We start from the raw sequence: 18,786 nt of genomic DNA, 5'->3' as shown, positions 1-18,786 counted from the left end.
AAATCTCAGATCATTTGAATATTATCATTTGTATAATCTGAATTTGTTACCATAACATGAACACGCCAGGAAACTTGAATGACTAGTTCCTCTTAATGAATTTATCTTTGTTTACATAATTAGAAACTTGAATGAACTAAATTATTTCTGCATCTCTAAAGTTCATAGAGTTAACTAGAGCCCATAATCTAGCTTTAAAGACTAGGCAAAGGGACTAGTGTCTGTTGTATGAAATTTCCTTCTGCAAAAAAAAAAATTAAAGTGTCAAAAGTGGTATAATGGACAACTATAAATGAATAAACGAACTTCTAAAAAGAAAAATAAATTACCTTTTAGGAATGCATTGAACCAAACACTGGTAAGGATATAGAGTTCATTCTGCGATTGAAACAAACAACTGGTAACGAATATGTTTGAGTTTCTAAGTTGCTAGTTTATGCTACTAGTTATATGTATTCAGGACCTAATCTGAATTGGTTAATATTTAGTGGACCTTAATATTTCTTCTTAATCTTGGTCTTGACCTTAATTTTCTCAATTTACTTATGCTCAGTTTGCAACCTCGGGGATTTGTTCGAAAAAAGCCCGATTTTTCCTTCCATGCTATTTTCTCGATTTGCTTGATGATTTGGTCTCAAGGTGGCAGAGGGAGCTAAACTTTGTGGAGCTACTAAAATCATTGGTTTGGATATTAACCCTGCTAAATTTGAAACTGGTAACCTTTCCCTCCTTGAGTTTGCATCTCTATTTTACATTTACCTTATCAAATTTATGTCCCTGAAATTCATGTTTTGAGATTATGTATACCACTAATAATTGTTCTATCATTTTCATTATGCTTTTGGTGATGTCATCAGTTCATCAATGAACCCCTCTCTTCTCTTGGTGATGTCATCTCTGCTCTTGCAACTAAAACAACCCATGTTCCATACAGGTCTATTACATGTTTCTCTATAAGCACATTTTCCAAGTTATTCAGGACTTCATCACCTTAACTTGATTGTTTTGTTAATTTCCAGAAACTCAAAGCTTACGCACATGCTGCAGAGCTCTTTAGGTGAGATACTTTAGCCCAATATTTATCGCTTAAGAAGGATCAGATTACAACTAAGACTTGTTGAACCGAGATGTGGCTGTAAGTTATCTGTCTTATATATCCAGATTAGTCCTAGCGCTGCAGACATAGGGGAGACTTTATGCTCCCTGAAATTTGCTAGTCGAGTCAAGGAAATCGAATATGGTCTAACTCGCAAGCAGACAGATAATTCTGAGCTCCTCAAGTATAAGCATCTGGTATGTTCTATGTGAGAGTTATTTAGAATAATATTGTTGTTGAGTTTTGCCTGCTGCTTATGCTCATGTTTCTTTTAACAGGCTGAGAAACCAAAGCATGATGAAAAAGAAGCAAAGAAACTGCAGAACAATGTATAATCTTTACAGCTAAGGCTTTATGCCAGAGAGCATATCTGCAGAAATCTCCAGGAGAAGGTACTGTACTTTCAATTCAATATATTGTCATTAGCTTTTAGGTTGCTCTTGTGAAACTTATCACATGCATAGCTGTGGTAGTAGTATGACCGTTGTTTTTAGTGATACTCGTGTGTATGTCTAAGTCTTGAATATGTGACAGGTGCGAGACCTTGAGAATAGACTGGCAGAAGAGAGGAAAACTAGACAGGTACAGGAAAATAGAGTTGCTTCTACGATCAGACAGCCAAGACAGGCACATAAGACCATGGAGAAAAGGCCTCCACAAAACCTCTACCTTTTACGTCTCGTCTCTTACAGATTTTCTGATTCTTCTCTCTTATTTTAGATTCTTAATCCACCATGTCGTTAATTGCAAGTCTTAATTATCATGGATGACTCTTGATAAATTCTGGTTCTGAAATACTCCTATACTGAGCAGGTTATAAAGGAGATGACAGATGGGGGTGCTGATCGACTACTACTTCGAGTGTGTGGGCATGTCATCTTTGGTGGAAGAAGCTTCTTCTTACTGCTGGAAGGTATTTTTCTCTGTTCATCCTAGAAAACATAATCAAATTCGGTGGTTAGCATGTTAGTCATTTAGCATCTCAGAACTTCCTGCATGTGATATCTTTGTTTTTTTTGTCTTTAGTTATCACTAGGCGTAAATGACAACTTTACATTGCGATTCTTGATATTTAGAAGATTTAAGTTTATTTGTTAAAAATGAATGCTAAGCTTCTTTCTATTTGTGGACTTTTTGTTTGTTATGCGTTCTGCATGGTTTTTTGCTTTTGCTGAAGCACTGCTGCTTCTTAATTCACGCAGACACTACGACTACGACTGATAAATGAAAGGGTGTAGTTTGGAATGAAGTTCATTACGCTGAAGCTTCTAATCATCTTGTAGCAACAAGGATACAGTTAGGAAATTATTCTACCCCAAAAATGAAGGTTGAGCAGTTCCGGATTCTCGATTTGCACTGAATTAGGCTAATCACATTTTATCTTTGGTCAGTTGTTAGTACTTATCTTTATTCCCTTGTAATAACTTTTAGTGTAATTACAGTATGTGAGTAAAAAAAATAGAGTAAATTTGTTTTTCTGGTCTCTCATCCCTGTTCCCTAATTGTTATTTTTTTTAAAATAAAAAGGAGAACAAAGAGGGCGATTTTTTGATATTGCCCTTCTTGGTATGGAACAGGCAGGGCGACTTTAGTCTGTTGTTGTGTTTGGTATTGAACAAAGAGGGCGATATAGCTGCCATGTATGGGTTCGAGCAAAGAGGGCGGAAATTATGGGTTGCCCTCTTTGATTTAATCAAAGAGGGCGAAAAGAATTGCCCTATTTGTTCTCAACCAAAGAGGGCGACATTTAACAATTGCCCTGCAAAGCTAATACAACGACTATAACAGGGCGACCTTGAGGGCGATTTTCTGTCGCCCTTGTAGCCTAAGAGGGCGATATTTGAATCAAAGAGGGCGAAAAATGTCGCCCTCTTTGATCTTATTTGTTGTAGTGTTAATCTCTCACACTTTTTCATTGGGACATTAAATTTTTCTCATTTCCCAATATCAGAATTTTGATAAAAGTGAAATCATTATAAATAAACGTAATTTATCTTGTTTAAAAAAATAAATTGAGGAATCTCAATGCAAATTAATTATTTGTTAAAATGCGTGAAAAATACCAAACGTAAAGAACAAAAAGAGACGGAGGGAGGGATTAAAAGTTTTAACGAAGGATACAATTAATTCAACATTTACATAAGCCAGATGTCAACTTAAGAAAAATGAAAAAGTTGAAGCAAAAATTATGAAAAGTTCCTTTCATTTTGCTAGACATTACAAGTGAAGTATATTTTATACTTCCTCCGTTTCTTTTTGTTTGTTACGTTTGGAGTTTTGCACGTTTGTTAACATATAATAAAGATTCCTTTTTTTTAATTAAAAAAATAAACCCAAGAAAAACCTCAATCCACTAAACATTATAACAATCAATAAGATTGTTTTATTTATCAAAATAAACCAATAATGAAAAAGCACACAGATTGCTAACTTAACATACTTAGGAAATTGTAAAGAATTTAATGAGTTAAAAAAAATTGGACCAATTAAAATTAAAAGTTGGCACAAAAAATAACATTATAATAAGTCTATAAAAATAAATATTCTCCCATTTAACAAACATTGTGAAACACCCTAAAAGGATTACATAACAAACAAAAAGAAACGGAGGGAGTAGTATGTGGTGAATTGGTGATATAGACAATAAAAAAGAAAAAAGAAAAGAAAAGGAGAGATCTTGCAAACCACACTTACTAGCATGCATTTACACATTCTACACATAAGAGCATGCATGATAAACATGACCCTTTTTCCCTATAAAAACACTAAGTATAGTGCTAAAGCAATCAATTACCATGAAAAATCAATTCACCTTTTCAACCCCACTAAAATTTCCAAATACACAATTCTAAAAAAGAAAAAAAAAAAAACCACAATTGCACCAATCATCTAACAAAGCTTTGTTCCTACAAATTCTTGTCTGTTGTTGTGCCCTTTCCTTTTGTCCCACCAAAAAAAATCACACCCAAAAATAAAATAAAATTGTGTTTTCTCAATTTAATTTTCACTTTTATCGACCTTCACATATAAGACTTTTGACAAACAACTTTGAGATAAAACTACAAAGTATTCTAATTTCTATTGTGTGTTTATTTCGATAAAAATAAATAAATATACGAGTAAGTCTTTGACAATAGACTACTCTGTATGTTATATCCATTGACCTGTAAAATAAATTAACATTAGTATAATCCATTGACTATTATATCCCGAGCCACCAAGATATAAGTTCTTTTATCTACGATAATCTTCATACGAAGGTTTATTTTTATAGGGTTAATTTTTTTTACCACCTATAAAAATTGACAAATTATTTTTTACCACCTACAAAAATAAAAGTTGTCTTTTACCACCTAAAAATAAAACAAAATACGTTTTTTACCTCCTCTTAACCGAAAATACAAGAAAACGTTATGCAGATCCATTTCACCGACTATATTTTTTGTTCCTTCTCTTCTCCCACGACTTTCATGCATATAAGCTACTATTTTTCTTTACTTTTTATTAATTCACATAGCGTTTTCATCCATTTTGTAGTAAAGAGGTGGTAAAAGACAATTTTTATTTTATTTTTAGGTGGTAAATAACAATTTTTATTTTTTTAAGGTGGTAAAAAATAATTTAACCTTTTTTGAGAGAAAAGAATACTAATTTCCATTTATTTTTCCTTTTCAGCAACAAAAATAAAAACAAAAGCTTCTTTTGGCAAAAGTGTAAAAGATCCAAAATTTTAAGGGTAAAAAAGTTAAAAAAAAACCAACCCTAAACCAAAGGGAACACCAAAGGGTAGTTTTGTCAATACATAATTTCACATTTCCAATTTGAAAACTTCCCACTCCATTTTTTCCATTAAAAAATATTAATTTAAAAAATTCTTCCTCAGCCTCCCTCTATACGGCTATACTAGCAACTGTACACCCAAAAACAGCTGATAAAGCAAACACTCACCATTGAAGAGAGAGAAAATTAAAGCTACAGAGCCCTACACAGCAGCAAGGTCAGCAACAATCAATAATCCAAAAACCTCAAAAAAAGTAAAATTATACTCATAAATCCCCAATTTGTAAAATTAGGGTTTTTTTTGTTTTGTTTTTGTTTTTGTTTTGGTTTGAAGCTTTATATACTTTTTTTTTCCAGCTCATTTCAGTACTTTCTCTCTCCTGTTTTGTTCTCTCTTCCAAATTCATGAATGCAAAATTTCTGGGTATTCTTTAGTTTGTTCTATCAACTCAATCAGTTTCTGGGTTCATAAATAAAGAAGATGCTGAATACTCAGAAGAAAAAGAAGAAATTTCTGCTTTCTGTTCTATTTTTATCAGAGATCTTGATTACCCACTTCCAATTATACTATCTTCGTTGAATTCCACTTGATTTCCCCACTTCCTTTTTTTTTTTTTTTTTTTTTTTCCAACTTTAATTTACTATAACTTATGGTTTCTATTTATATAAATATTCCCGTCGCTTTCTGAGAAGAAGAAGAAATGGGGTTCATGGTTCTTGAGCTGCGTATTTTCGTCGCTTTTTAGATCGTTGTATTGTATATTACAAAAATAGTAAGGGAGTACTACTATTTTGGTCAGTTTGTTTTTGGGTGGTAGTAAATTTTTCTGATCTTGTCTTGAAGAAAGATAAACACATATTCCTTGTGTTATCCGCTGCCTCAGTCTATGTTAGCAGATTATCATCTACGTCGTCTTCACTAGAAAATTCAAAAAACGAGCACCAAAAAAACCAAAAACAAAAACTACAGAGTTGTTCATTTATATTTATTTATCTTTCTCTAGATTTTAGTTAGTTTCAAAATAAGAACTGGTTTTGAAGATGATGGCAATGTCCTGCAAGGATGGTAAAGGAGTAATGGATAATGGAAAGTATGTGAGGTATACACCTGAGCAGGTTGAAGCTCTTGAGAGGCTTTATCATGAATGTCCTAAACCCAGTTCACTTCGTCGTCAACAGCTTATTCGTGAATGCCCTATTCTCTCAAACATCGAGCCTAAGCAGATCAAAGTCTGGTTTCAGAATAGAAGGTATCTTCGTCTTCCCCAAATCAATTTTTAGATATGGGGTTGAGTGAGTAATAAAACTTATAATGTGGTTTAATTAATGTTGAAACAACAGATGCAGGGAGAAGCAGAGAAAAGAGGCATCACGGCTACAAGCTGTGAATAGGAAGTTGACTGCTATGAATAAGCTTCTTATGGAGGAGAATGATAGGTTGCAGAAACAAGTTTCACATCTTGTGTATGAGAATGGCTATTTTCGCCAGCAGACTCAGAAAGTGAGCAAAAAATCTTAACTTTTGTCATCATTTTTTTTTTTACTAATCTTGCTTTTAGTAGCATAATCTTGAGCTACATTTAAGTGGGTGTAACAATTAAGGTAATAATATATGCTAGATTCATCAAATTGAGTATAAGAACTAATAGCCAGCAGACTCAGAAAGTGAGCAAAAAATCTTAACTTTTGTCATCATTTTTTTTTACTAATCTTGCTTTTAGTAGCATAATCTTGAGCTGCATTTAAGTGGGTATAACAATTAAGGTTATAATATATGCTAGGTTCATCAAAATTGAGTATAAGAACTGAATATATGATAAAATCATGCGTTGATTGGTGTTATGAATATTTAGTCAATGCTTAATGTATCAACTTCTAGCTAATTTTAATTAGCTTTTCCTTTAATAGTCTGTATTAACTTGTTGATTGGTGTTATGAATGTTTAGTCAATGCTTAATGTATCCACTTCTAGCTAATTTTAATTAGCTTTTCCTTTAATAGTCTGTATTAACTTGTTGATTGGTGTTATGAATGTTTAGTCAATGCTTAATGTATCAACTTCTAGCTAATTTTAATTATCTTTTCCTTTAATAATGTGTATTAACTAGTTTTTGTTTGATTGATTATGTTATGTGGTTGAAGTCTGGTGTAGCTAGTAAAGACACAAGCTGTGAATCAGTGGTGACGAGTGGTCAACACCATCTGACGCCACAGCATCCTCCAAGAGATGCTAGTCCTGCAGGGTAAGTGGGGGGAATAATTGGGATGTTGTGTCATTTTCTGGAAAAACAAAACATCGTGTAATGTGAACTTCTTTTGTTTTGTTGGTGTGTGGCTAATGGCTTTGTGCTTTTTTTTCCCAGACTTTTGTCCATTGCAGAAGAAACTTTAGCAGAGTTTCTTTCAAAGGCCACTGGAACCGCTGTTGAGTGGGTCCAAATGCCTGGAATGAAGGTACCTTTTCCTTTATTAATAAATTAATACCCTTAATTGTTAACTAATTACCATTGTTCACCTTTATTACTTGTGATTTAACTTAGATTACACGCCGTAGTAGTTGTTAGGGTAGTATTTATTATTGATAATTGTTATGGATACTTGTGTTTTAAGATAATTAATTTTTTTAGGGTGCAAGTCTTGCTAATTAGTTGTTTATTTGTGTAGCCTGGTCCGGATTCCATTGGAATCGTTGCTATTTCTCATGGTTGCACTGGCGTGGCAGCACGAGCCTGCGGCCTTGTGGGTCTTGAACCTACAAGGGTAAGTCGATTTTACTTTTAAGAATGTATTATTAGGTTCCTTGTTCTGTGTTTATTTTAAAGCTGAATTGATCATTTATTCAATTTACTTTTAAGAGTGTATTAGGTCCCTTGTTTTGTGTTTATGTTAAGCTGAATTGATCATTTATTCAATTTACTTTAAGAGTGTATTAGGTCCCTTGTTTTGTGTTTATGTTAAGCTGAATTGACCATTTATTCAATTTACATTAAGAGTGTATTAGGTCCCTTGTTTTGTGTTTATGTTAAGCTGAATTGATCATTTATTCAACTTACTTTAAGAGTGTATTAGGTCCCTTGTTTTGTGTTTATGTTAAGCTGAATTGATCACTTTTTCAATTTACTTTAAGAGTGTATTAGGTCCCTTGTTTTGTGTTTATGTTAAGCGGAATTGATTATTTATACATCACACAGGTTGCAGAAATCCTCAAGGATAGGCCGTCGTGGTATCGCGATTGCCGAGCTGTGGATGTGCTTAACGTGCTGCCCACTGCCAATAGTGGAACCATTGAGCTGCTATACATGCAGGTAACTTACATCTGTTACAGTGTCTGAGTTGTCTGGTTTGGTGCTTTTATGCTACACTGCTACTCGCTTAGTGATAGCCAAATAATTGAAGTCAACGTACATATCAAATAATATGGAGATATTATTTGATATGTACGTTGACTTCAATTATTTGGCTATCACTTAGTTTAGTGTTCCTCACAGTATTTGGTGATTGCAGCTCTATGCTCCAACAACTTTGGCGCCTGCTCGAGATTTCTGGTTGCTACGCTATACTTCTGTTATGGAGGATGGCAGTTTGGTGGTCTGTGAAAGATCACTTAACAATACTCAGAATGGTCCGAGCATGCCTACTGTGCAGAACTTTGTAAGGGCAGAAATGCTGCCTAGTGGGTATCTTATAAGGCCTTGTGAAGGGGGTGGCTCCATAATACACATTGTTGACCATATGGACCTCGAGGTTAAAATCTATTCTGTTAAATCTTTTTCCATCTCTAAATACTTAATTATAATGCTAAATTGATGACATTGATATCTAAAAGTTCTGTCTTATCTCAATGTGAAACAGCCATGGAGTGTGCCTGAAGTGTTGCGCCCCTTGTATGAGTCATCAACAGTTATAGCCCAGAAAACAACAATGGCGGTAAGTTTTTTTCTCTGGTCCTTGATATTATGGATTATAAAGTACTACCAACAGGGACTTTTAGGTCCTACATTAAGAAGGGAGCTTTAGTTTCTAAACTTTCTGTTCTTGTTAATTCTCCTTACAATTTGTTGTTGGGCTGCAGGCTCTGCGTCAACTGAGGCAGATTGCTCAAGAAGTTTCGCAGCCCAATGTCTCTAACTGGGGTAGGCGGCCTGCTGCTCTGCGAGCTCTTAGCCAAAGGTTGAATAGGTGAGAAAACAATCTAGTTATATTGAAGATGTTAGTTTTCTATTGATTCCTTGCTATAAGAATTTGACGATTTCCTATTTGTCAGGGGTTTTAATGAGGCACTTAACGGGTTCACTGATGAAGGATGGTCGATGATTGGAAATGATGGCATAGATGATGTCACTGTTCTTGTTAATTCATCACCCGACAAACTGATGGCATTGAATCTTACATTCGCTAATGGTTTTCCAGCTGTGAGCAATACAGTTTTATGTGCCAAAGCATCAATGCTTCTACAGGTTCGCATTACCTTACTTTGCACAAAACTTTCCATTAAGAAGGCTAGATCACATGTTAACTTTTAAAACTTTTATGAATTTAGCTGTATAGGATGCCTTCCTTCTGGTAGGAAATCGTTTGCCATTTGAAGCTAGAGTTTTTGTGAGCTTCTGTGAGTGTAACGTCTAGATTCCCTTTTCCTCAGGTTTTTATTCAAAATGCAACACTACTTTTAGTCTGTTAAAATTATAATTCTAAAGCCTCTAACTAAATTTCTCAGTCAGGATTGGATTGTAACTTTTCCCCTGTCCTCTTCAACTTCAATTGAAGATTTGCATAATTAAAGGTTCCTTAACCTGTAAATATGATGATAACTGATTAGTGTTGGACCTAGGCTTCCTTGGAGATGTTTCGTTTTTATATTATAAGAAATCCCTGGTGATAGCGCCAAAATGTTTAAATAAGGAAATCAGTGCCATCCTTAAGCTTGTCTGATATACAGTGATTAATAATATCAAAATTTGTCCTTTTGGATTGTGGGCTACCATGGGTATTGTAGAGTTGGTTTTTTTTAATTTTTTTTTTAAAGTTTTCTAGTCTTGTCCGGGAAGGTCCAATGTGAAACCCATAGGCCATCCATCTCTCTATTGTATTTTTGTGCTATTGTCCTTGGCTATGTGGAGGCTTCCTACTCTGAATATCATGTCACTTGAGACGAAATGTGGTTGACAAGTTGAAAATTGACACTTGGTGGGGTGGATCAGTGGATGCACTCGTTTACCCCACTACCCCTTCGGTTGAATTCTGTCTATATGTTTGCCCGAGTGTTGCCTGGAATGTGTTCTTGTTTGTGGAATACATTCCGGAGCAGGGATTGCTGAATGTCAAGTTTGATAAGTTATTCTTCATGTAACTTGCCCATAAGCATAAGGAGTGAAGTATGTTAATCCTGTGAAATTGTTGACTTGGTAGAGTAGTATACCTTCTTGTCCATTGTGAAAATAGTAAATGGTTCAAAAACTATACTGTATTTAATTCTGCAAAGGTGCTTTCAGTCCAACTTTGTTCAGTGGTGATCCAGAATTGGAATTGATGGTCTCCAGTCAGAATTACCTCATTGATTAGTTCTGGTAACTGTGGTTAGCTTCCCTAGAGAAATGCATGATGTGTACTAGTTTGCGATTGAAGAACTTCTTTGCACATATCTTTACCCACCTTTTTCAATTTCTTGTGTTGCCTATGCATAAAACAACTTTTTTCTGTGATTCTTGTTAGTATGTTTCGTAGAGCATCATTTACCATGACTAAATTTTTGTCTATCCACAATTCCACCCTCCCCTTCACCTTACAAAATTGTTTTTGATGACCTAAATTTTGGATCATGTGATCCAATAAGATGTACTTGCTCCATTCATATCCTTTCTATCTCTATTATCTCCCATGACCCAAGTTTTAGGTCATCAAAAACAGTTTGTTTGGGTCAATGGGAAGAGAATAGGAGATAGAGTAAGAAAGTTTCTCTTTGTCTGTCATGGTTAACGATGCCTCTAGTTTCGGCTGCACTAGTAAGTCAGATCAAGATTTCTTGAAAGGAAACCTGCTAAATCTTGTTCCATTCCTTCTCGATTTAAATATCTAATTCCCTATTGGCCTGGCCAAATTCTTAATTTTGCAGAATGTTCCGCCTGCCGTACTTCTTAGGTTCCTTAGGGAGCATAGATCAGAATGGGCTGACAACAACATTGATGCTTACTTGGCAGCAGCTGCCAAAATTAGTCCCTGTAGCTTGCCAGGAGCACGAATTGGGGGGTTTGGAAATCAAGTTATACTTCCATTGGCACACACCATTGAGCATGAAGAGGTATGCTATTTCAAGTGTATGTAAAAGATTGTATTTGATTTTTTTTTGACCCTTTGCACGGGCTTTTTGTAACATGACCTGTATAATTTTGTTTAATCGTTACTTTCTATATGATTAGTTGTTGGAGGTCATTAAGCTTGAAGGTGTTGTCAGCTGTCCTGAAGATGCTATGATGCCAAGAGACATGTTCCTTTTGCAAGTAAGTGCTAGGCTACCACTCCTCTGTTACCTGTTAATCTGAAAGATGAATAGTTGATATTTGTTGTCTATATCCTTAATGCTAACTTGCTAAGTATTCATTTTTTTTTTGACCGAGAGATGTTTACATCGACGACATCCTGTGTATAATTGTTTTATTTTTCTTTTTTGCGTGCTTGAAAATATGTGATCGATTTAAGTATGACTGCCTTCAAGATAATCACTTAATCAGTTTGTGATTCCTCTTGTGCGTCTCTGTTTATTTTTTTGTACAACAAAACTACAAATTGCATTCTTTGCATCAGAGAAATCATACATCACTGAAACATTGATGGGTCTCTTTGCATGAAATTGAAGCAACGGAGTTCTTAAGATAGGCGAAGTTCATGTTTCTCAGTATTTTACTCAAGAAATGAGAGAAAATAAGCATCAATCTAGCGCATGAATTTAGATATTTGTTACCCTACTCTTGAAATTGCTGTTACGGAGAGGTAGTTTGAGTTGGAATTTATGAGACATTTATATAATTAAGATGTTTGATGGAGTCCTTAGTAACGCGTAGCTTAGAATTGGCTACTGATGTCTCCAATTTTCCATGACTACTTCAACTGCTTTAAATGTGGAAAGATAATAGAGCCGCAGCACCAGACTACAGCAGGAAAATTAAACTCTTTGATCAACAAATCAGTTGAAAGTGAATAATGTAAACTTTAACTAGAGTTCTCAGCTGATGGAATAATTATAATTTAGGGTATAAATGAAGAATTTCTTTCCAGATAGGTTGAAATGGCGTCATGAGTCATTTTGTTAAAAATTAACCCAACTTTTGTTAAACTGTTTGGTTACATGCTTCCCGTGATCCTACCTTTGTCCAATGCTCTATTCTGACGGGAACTTTCTGTGTCATACGTGACTTTGTTATCCGAATACCCCTTTCTGGAGAATTTCTTCAATGAATTTGATATGTCCGCTAAGAGTTCTAGCTGTTCTTCATTTTTCCTTTTGAAAATTTTCTGGTCGTTAAATATGCTGACATGCTTTCTTTTCTTGGCAGCTATGTAGTGGAATGGATGAGAATGCAATTGGCACATGTGCTGAACTCATATTTGCTCCCATAGATGCTTCATTTGCTGATGATGCTCCTCTCCTACCTTCTGGTTTTCGCATCATCCCCCTTGATTCTGTAAAGGTTACAACTTTGCCACACTTTTTCTGATTTTCCTTATCAAGTTCTTAGCTCTTACTACCTCTGTTTCAAAATATTCTTAGTTCTTATGAAGTTATGATGGAGGATTGACTCATATTATTCCACTGTTTTTTCTATGTTGTTAAAACAGGAAGCTTCGAGTCCAAACCGTACGTTGGATCTCGCTTCTGCACTTGAGGTCGGTCCATCGGCAAACAGATCTTCATCTGATAATTCTGGTTCTGGTAATAATATGAGATCAGTGATGACAATTGCATTTCAATTCGCTTTTGAGAGCCATCTTCAAGACAATGTGGCATCTATGGCTCGACAGTATGTTCGTAGCATTATATCATCAGTTCAGAGGGTGGCCTTGGCTCTCTCTCCACATTTGGGTTCTCAAGCTGGACTTCGGTCACCACTTGGCAATCCTGAAGCTCACACGCTAGCTCGATGGATTTGTCAGAGTTATAGGTGCGTCTTTTGAACTCTATTGCTTCACCTAGTCAACTCTCCGCTCTTGCGTGGTTTTTCATCATATAGTAAAGATTTAGGGCTTGTTTGGTTGACATGGGAATTTAATTCCCATTGGAAGTGGTAAATCAAGGGAAATTACTTCTCTTGTTAAATTCCTAGGAATTTCCTTAAATTGTTTGGTTGACAACATTGAGAATTCCAACTTCCTCCATTTTCACATTTTCATGCTACAAAACAACTAGCCATATAAACTCCCATAAACTTCCACTTCCCTCATTTTTAAATGTCAACCAAACAACCCCTTAGAGTTACTTAACGTAAGAACAGCTTGTTGCTTCGGTCAAGAAAGTATGTACGTCATACAACCTATGATTATAATTCCTGTTCCTAACCTGATGCATGAAGCCCCTTGAAAGAAAACTATTATCTTGACATAAAAATGTGTATTGAAAACAGTCCTATAAGGCAGCCAAAGTATCCCAAATTTGCGAATTTCTGTCGAAATAAAAATGAATCAGAAATCATCTTTTGCTGGTACTTGCTTTTTTTTATAGTGGCCGCTCCGTATTTCCCCAACAAATACTACTCCTTGACGATATATTTTGACAATTTATTTACGAAAAATACCCCTTGATATGCTTTGCTCGCCAATCAGCGAGATTGACTGAGCGAAGCTCCTGCTAGCTATAAGCTACATGAAGAATTAAAGATGTGTAGTACAATCAAGTTGTTTACACATGCACCTAGCTAAGCCTAGGGTCTGCCATTGATGGAGGAAATAAATGTTGGTCAAGGTCAAATACAAAATTTGATGTGTAGGTGTAGCTGATTGGGTTTGTCTGTTTTTGAACAGATGCTTCTTGGGAGTTGAGCTGCTTAAATCAAGTGGTGATGGTAGTGATGCAGTCCTTAAGTCTCTGTGGCATCACTCTGATGCCATCATGTGCTGCTCCTTGAAGGTGAACTACTTTTCATTCATTCATTCATTCATTCATTCATTCATTCATTCATTCATTCATTCATTCTGTCTTTCTTTCTTTCTTCCTTGAAAATGATTGCAGATTTTTGTTTCTATTTGTTGGGGTTTTTAGCTAGGGAATATCAGAGGATTTATCTTTATCTTTCGTCTTTTTCATTACTCCCTCTGTTCCTAAATAAGTGTCTTGTATTCCAAATGGGGCGTTTCTATTTAAGTGTCATGTTTCTATTTTTGGACATACATTTTTCCCACTTTTCCATCCCCACGTCCACTTTTATTTATACTTTATCGATAAACAATCATCTACTTTTCCCCCTTCCCCCCATATAAAAAACACTCTTAATCATTATTTTTCTTACACACTTTTCACATTTCTTAATACCCGTGTTTTTCACCAAATGAGACAGTTATTTAGGAACAAAGGGAATACTTTTCTAGTTCCGTTCCGTTTTGTTTTCTAGATAAAGCTAAATCAAAAAACCATTAGGATTTCTTAAGATTTGATTAAGTTGTTCATATTACAACAGATCCAAATTTGCAAATTATACACACCATTTTCACATCCCTGATTTCGTATGGTTATAATAAGTGAATTAAGATTCAATCACCTGACTTGGAGGACTGTATTCTTTTGCAGGCTTTGCCGGTTTTCACCTTTGCAAATCAAGCCGGTCTCGACATGCTGGAAACAACCTTGGTTGCCCTGCAAGACATCACACTGGAGAAGATCTTGGATGACCACGGACGAAAGACTCTCTGCTCCGAATTTCCCCAGATTCTTCAACAGGTCTTTTGCTTTACCCCCCTGCTAGGCCTGGTTATTGGGCGGGTCATAGAAAAATACATGCGGGTCAGGGGTCATAGCCAAAAGCTAGACCTGATCAACACGAGCTCGACCTGCCGGCCAACCCGAAATTTGGCTGGATTGGGCAGTTTTAGGCCCGATTTTTGGGCCTGGCTCAGCCCGTAAATTTAAAATTTTGGTGGGTTTGGGAAACGTAAAAACTATATTTTTAGTTATAAATTTGACTTGGCCCGAAACGGCATGAAAAGCCCGATGTTTTAGATCCGAAAAAGCGGAATGGGCATGAAAAACCGTCCCGGATTTGGCCCTTCTCGGCACAAGGGCTGATATTTAAGCTACGACCGGCCCGAAACCGACCCGGTCCTCAGGTCTACCAAAAGCCAAGGGCCCGCTAAACGCGTAACTTCATAATTAAACTAACAAACACCTTTCATTGTGTTGGTGCAGGGTTTTGCATGCCTACAAGGTGGTATTTGTCTGTCAAGTATGGGTCGTCCGGTGTCGTATGAAAGGGCAGTGGCATGGAAGGTGTTGAATGAAGAAGAGAATGCACACTGCATTTGCTTTATGTTTATGAACTGGTCTTTCGTCTAATATCATTAAATCCGAAGTTAAAACACTTGGAAAAAAAACAGGGTTATATATATATATATATATATATATTTAAGTGACTATTAAGTAGTTGTATTACTATGATATGAACCTTGTGTAAACTGATCTCTATCTATGGTGGAAGTTACAGCTAGACAGGCAGAGACGACCTGAAACTGCTTTTCTGTTTATTTTTCCGGTGACACTTTTCTACATTTTCTCTGCATTATTCTTTAATTACCTTGCTTGCATTAGGGTTTTAATGATTCGAACCAATTCCGAACACAATATTAAAGGTTGAACAATTTTCAAAAGCTTCGCTTTAAGAGCAACATCAAGGGGGTATTATCTTAAAGACTTTTCTCATATGTCATATTAGCTTTCCGTTAATATTTAAATAACTAAATTTTGTTGAGACTTCTTCAGACTTTTAGAAATTTAGTCCTTCATCTCTCAAACTCATTTAAAATATCTCAAATAATATAACATTTTAATAATTTTTTTTTTCTAAAGCTCGCATATTGGGTCTTTGAAGTCTTAGTTTTTCAAGACTCGATTTAAGACTTTTGTATGACTAACCCATTTCAATGCTTTAAAATGATATGTCTGATCCTAAGACTAGGTGAGTCATGTGCCATGTCAGCAAAATTCAAGTTAAAACTTGACGCTGATGTTCCTCTAATGACTACAACAACCCACATAAGAAACTTGTCAAAAGAAAAGCTAGAAAGTGTATCCTAGTTTCTATGTTGTTTGTGAATGAATTCAATCCACATAAAAAGTAGTTGCATACTGCCATACTCCTACATAGGAAACTTTATCCATGCATGTGAAGGTTCACGAAAATACAATTCATGGTTTCCTTTGAGGAAAAGGCAAAATGTGTAGTGCATAGTATATGAGGTGATTTTGCGTTTCAAGTCTGAATCTTCCACCTCACAATTTGTTTATCGTTTGTGTGTGCGACACTTCCTCCAATTGATATTCGTACTTGATCAATCAATAGAAGGAAGTTAAACATAAATGTTACACAAATTATATGCCGTAAATCCCTTTCCTCCAGCCCTATAACTTCATACAACTAGTACAGTAGCGAATCCAGAAATTCGAGATAGTAGGGTCACTATTTAAAAATTGATGAAACTTTCACTAAAATTATGTAATTTTTTTTAAAAAAATTGAAATTTTAACTATAAAAAGAGAAAAAAATAAATTCAAGTGGGGTCAAGGACCCCACAAAGTGGTCCGTGACTCCGCCACTGAACTAGTATAGTTACTCAAAGACGTAACTGTCCCGTAACAAAGAAAAAAAGATACCGTTAAATAAGAGTTACTCCTTCCTTATGAGCTCCTAAATAAACCAAGAAATTTAATTTGGGGCTAATTTTGAGGTATTCGCTATGATGCCATCATTGTCCTTCATTGTTTGGATTATATATCATAATAGCATTTTTTTTAAGGGTACAAATGATTGAGCAACAAGGGCAATTTCAAATATCGAAAATAGAGCTAGATATTCAAAATGGGAAGAGCAAAATTTTAATGATACAAATTTTCTTTTTATTAGATTTTTCATAATATAATACAAAGATTACAATAAGTAGAGATGATCGACTTCCAGTTAGGCCGAAAGGATAAGCCAAAGATGGCAAAGCTCTAACAAAACAACTTAATTAGTCTCATTACATAGACATATTACATTAATTATCTAATTATATATGGTTTTCATCAACCCATTTAGTATATGCTAGTATTAACCCACTCAAAAAACCCTAAAAGGGTGTATGAGTCTAACAAAGTGGGATAATTAAGCACAACTTATGTTAATCCAAGAAAATTAAATCCTCCTTAAAGCCCAAAAAAAGGAGGTGTTAAAAACAATGAATTAATTCGATGTCAACCACCAAAAACCAACCTAGAAGTTAATAAAAAAAAAAAAAACTTATTAGTGTACAACACAAAATTAAAGCATGGTAATTAATTTAATCAATATAATTAGTTGTTAAGAGTAAGGTCATTCATCATGGAAGGCATGCAACTTGAACTCCTAGTTATGCCACCTTTCTTGAGGTTCACGTTATCTCTAGGGCTCATAGACTTAGCCCTAATCCTAGTACTCTTCTTCAAAATCTCTCTCATGGCTTGAGCTTGACATAGAACCGGATAAGCCCTACCGAGCTTATTGAACCTATGACAATGGCTCATGTGAGTTTCTAGGGCTTCTTTACACATTCCTCCATTTTTCTCCATTTCTTCTTTAACGGCTTCAGAGCACAACCCACATATCCACTTACCTAGAAACTTGTCACGTACACGTTTTATGTACTCAGGTGTGTACTCTTCACTCATTCCACAACACTCACACTTTGCATCTTGTGCCTCAGAAATAGGTGGTAGTGCTAGTTGTGACGACTCTTCTATTTCTCTATCAATCTCTTTGCTTAATTCAAAAGCAATGTCAGAAACCGTCCTTTTTAGGTTGTCGTTAGATAACCTTGGTGGTTTGGAGAAGTTTCTTGTTGGGATGGGGAAGGATGAAAGAACGGCTTCTCCATGTGGTGGTGCCATGACTAGCTAGATCGAATAAGAACTTGTACGAGAAAGTTAATTTAAAGGGTTAACTTAATTGTATAAAAGAGATCGATGTAGCTTAATTAGGTTGAAAGATGGCTTAATAATAATTAGGGTTTTTTGTAGTGATGATAGATGAATAAGATAAGTTTACAAGAATGCTTATTTATATATGCACAAGAATGCTTAGAAGTTGAACGTAAGATGTTGTGGACCATAAACTAGAAAGTGTCGAAATCTAGATTAATCTTGAATTGTTACGTGACCACACAAAAGCATGCAGTTGAAAGTCTTTTTCATGCAATGCATGTAAAGTTGTGTGTGGCATTTCATTTTTGTGGAGGTTGTAAATTTAAAGGAGTTCGTGCAATTAAAATTTAATTAAAGTCTTTAATTAATTAATACTCCATATTGTTTTGTTTTGAAGTTTTTTTTTTGTTGAACACGAGATTCACGTAAATGTAAGCAAATAAAACTAGAATTCTTGAGAGATTGGGTTATATTAATTGGGAGGAACAAGAGTAGGCCGTTTTCCAAGAAAAGACTACATGTGCACTAAGTGTACAAGATTTTCTTGTACACCGCCATTAATTTGTTGACACATCGTCAAACCCACGAAAAAATGAGACTGAAAAGACAAGAAATATGCATTTCAACCAATAGAAACCAATTTGTATGTAAATTTGTAAAGAAAATCAACTTGCATTCCCATGGTAATGTTAGTTCACTCAAAATAATCTATTTTTTCTTTATAAATTTCCATTACCGTCCATTACCATTTGAGGAGTGACATTTGGTGGAAATG

At 35.2% G+C, this 18,786-nt stretch overlaps 2 protein-coding genes and 1 long non-coding RNA gene across 4 annotated transcripts; 2 read left to right on the top strand and 1 right to left on the bottom strand.

Annotated features, from left to right (window-relative positions):
* Nucleotides 1–856: 856 nt before the first annotated feature.
* Nucleotides 857–2,009, top strand: LOC130460044 (uncharacterized). Of its 2 annotated transcripts, XR_008919886.1 has the most exons (6): nt 857–934; nt 1,020–1,057; nt 1,162–1,293; nt 1,375–1,488; nt 1,631–1,678; nt 1,910–2,009. It is a non-coding gene; the product is annotated as an uncharacterized lncRNA (long non-coding RNA). The 2 variants fall into 2 exon arrangements; XR_008919885.1 differs by having other exon boundaries at nt 1,631–2,003.
* Nucleotides 2,010–4,992: 2,983 nt separating this feature from the next.
* On the top strand, nt 4,993–15,625 carry LOC110775839 (homeobox-leucine zipper protein ATHB-15). Its single transcript, XM_021980434.2, has 17 exons — nt 4,993–6,126; nt 6,218–6,377; nt 7,019–7,119; nt 7,240–7,330; nt 7,541–7,636; nt 8,068–8,181; nt 8,381–8,620; nt 8,729–8,803; nt 8,949–9,055; nt 9,141–9,333; nt 10,989–11,174; nt 11,293–11,373; nt 12,427–12,561; nt 12,710–13,032; nt 13,889–13,994; nt 14,652–14,801; nt 15,267–15,625. Exons 1-17 carry the CDS (start codon nt 5,918–5,920, stop codon nt 15,411–15,413), a joined length of 2,514 nt encoding a protein of 837 aa, XP_021836126.1. The 5' UTR covers nt 4,993–5,917; the 3' UTR covers nt 15,414–15,625.
* Nucleotides 15,626–16,947: 1,322 nt separating this feature from the next.
* On the bottom strand, nt 16,948–18,130 carry LOC110775844 (uncharacterized). Its single transcript, XM_021980438.2, has one exon. It carries the CDS (start codon nt 17,976–17,978, stop codon nt 17,406–17,408), a length of 573 nt encoding a protein of 190 aa, XP_021836130.1. The 5' UTR covers nt 17,979–18,130; the 3' UTR covers nt 16,948–17,405.
* Nucleotides 18,131–18,786: the final 656 nt, after the last annotated feature.

The sequence above is a fragment of the Spinacia oleracea genome, chromosome 4 (genome assembly GCF_020520425.1).
Source record: "Spinacia oleracea cultivar Varoflay chromosome 4, BTI_SOV_V1, whole genome shotgun sequence".
In the NCBI taxonomy this organism is placed as follows: domain Eukaryota; kingdom Viridiplantae; phylum Streptophyta; class Magnoliopsida; order Caryophyllales; family Amaranthaceae; genus Spinacia; species Spinacia oleracea.
Note: the sequence above shows the minus strand (reverse complement) of the source record. Positions and strands in the feature narration are given on the sequence as shown.

Coding starts and splice junctions, on each gene's coding strand:
- LOC110775839 (XM_021980434.2), top strand. CDS start 5,918: ATGATGGCAATGTCCTGCAAGGATGGTAAAGGAGTAATGGATAATGGA. Junction 8,621..8,728: donor TTGACCATATGGACCTCGAG/GTTAAAATCTAT, acceptor AATGTGAAACAG/CCATGGAGTGTGCCTGAAGT. Junction 11,175..11,292: donor ACACCATTGAGCATGAAGAG/GTATGCTATTTC, acceptor CTATATGATTAG/TTGTTGGAGGTCATTAAGCT.
- LOC110775844 (XM_021980438.2), bottom strand. CDS start 17,978: ATGGCACCACCACATGGAGAAGCCGTTCTTTCATCCTTCCCCATCCCA.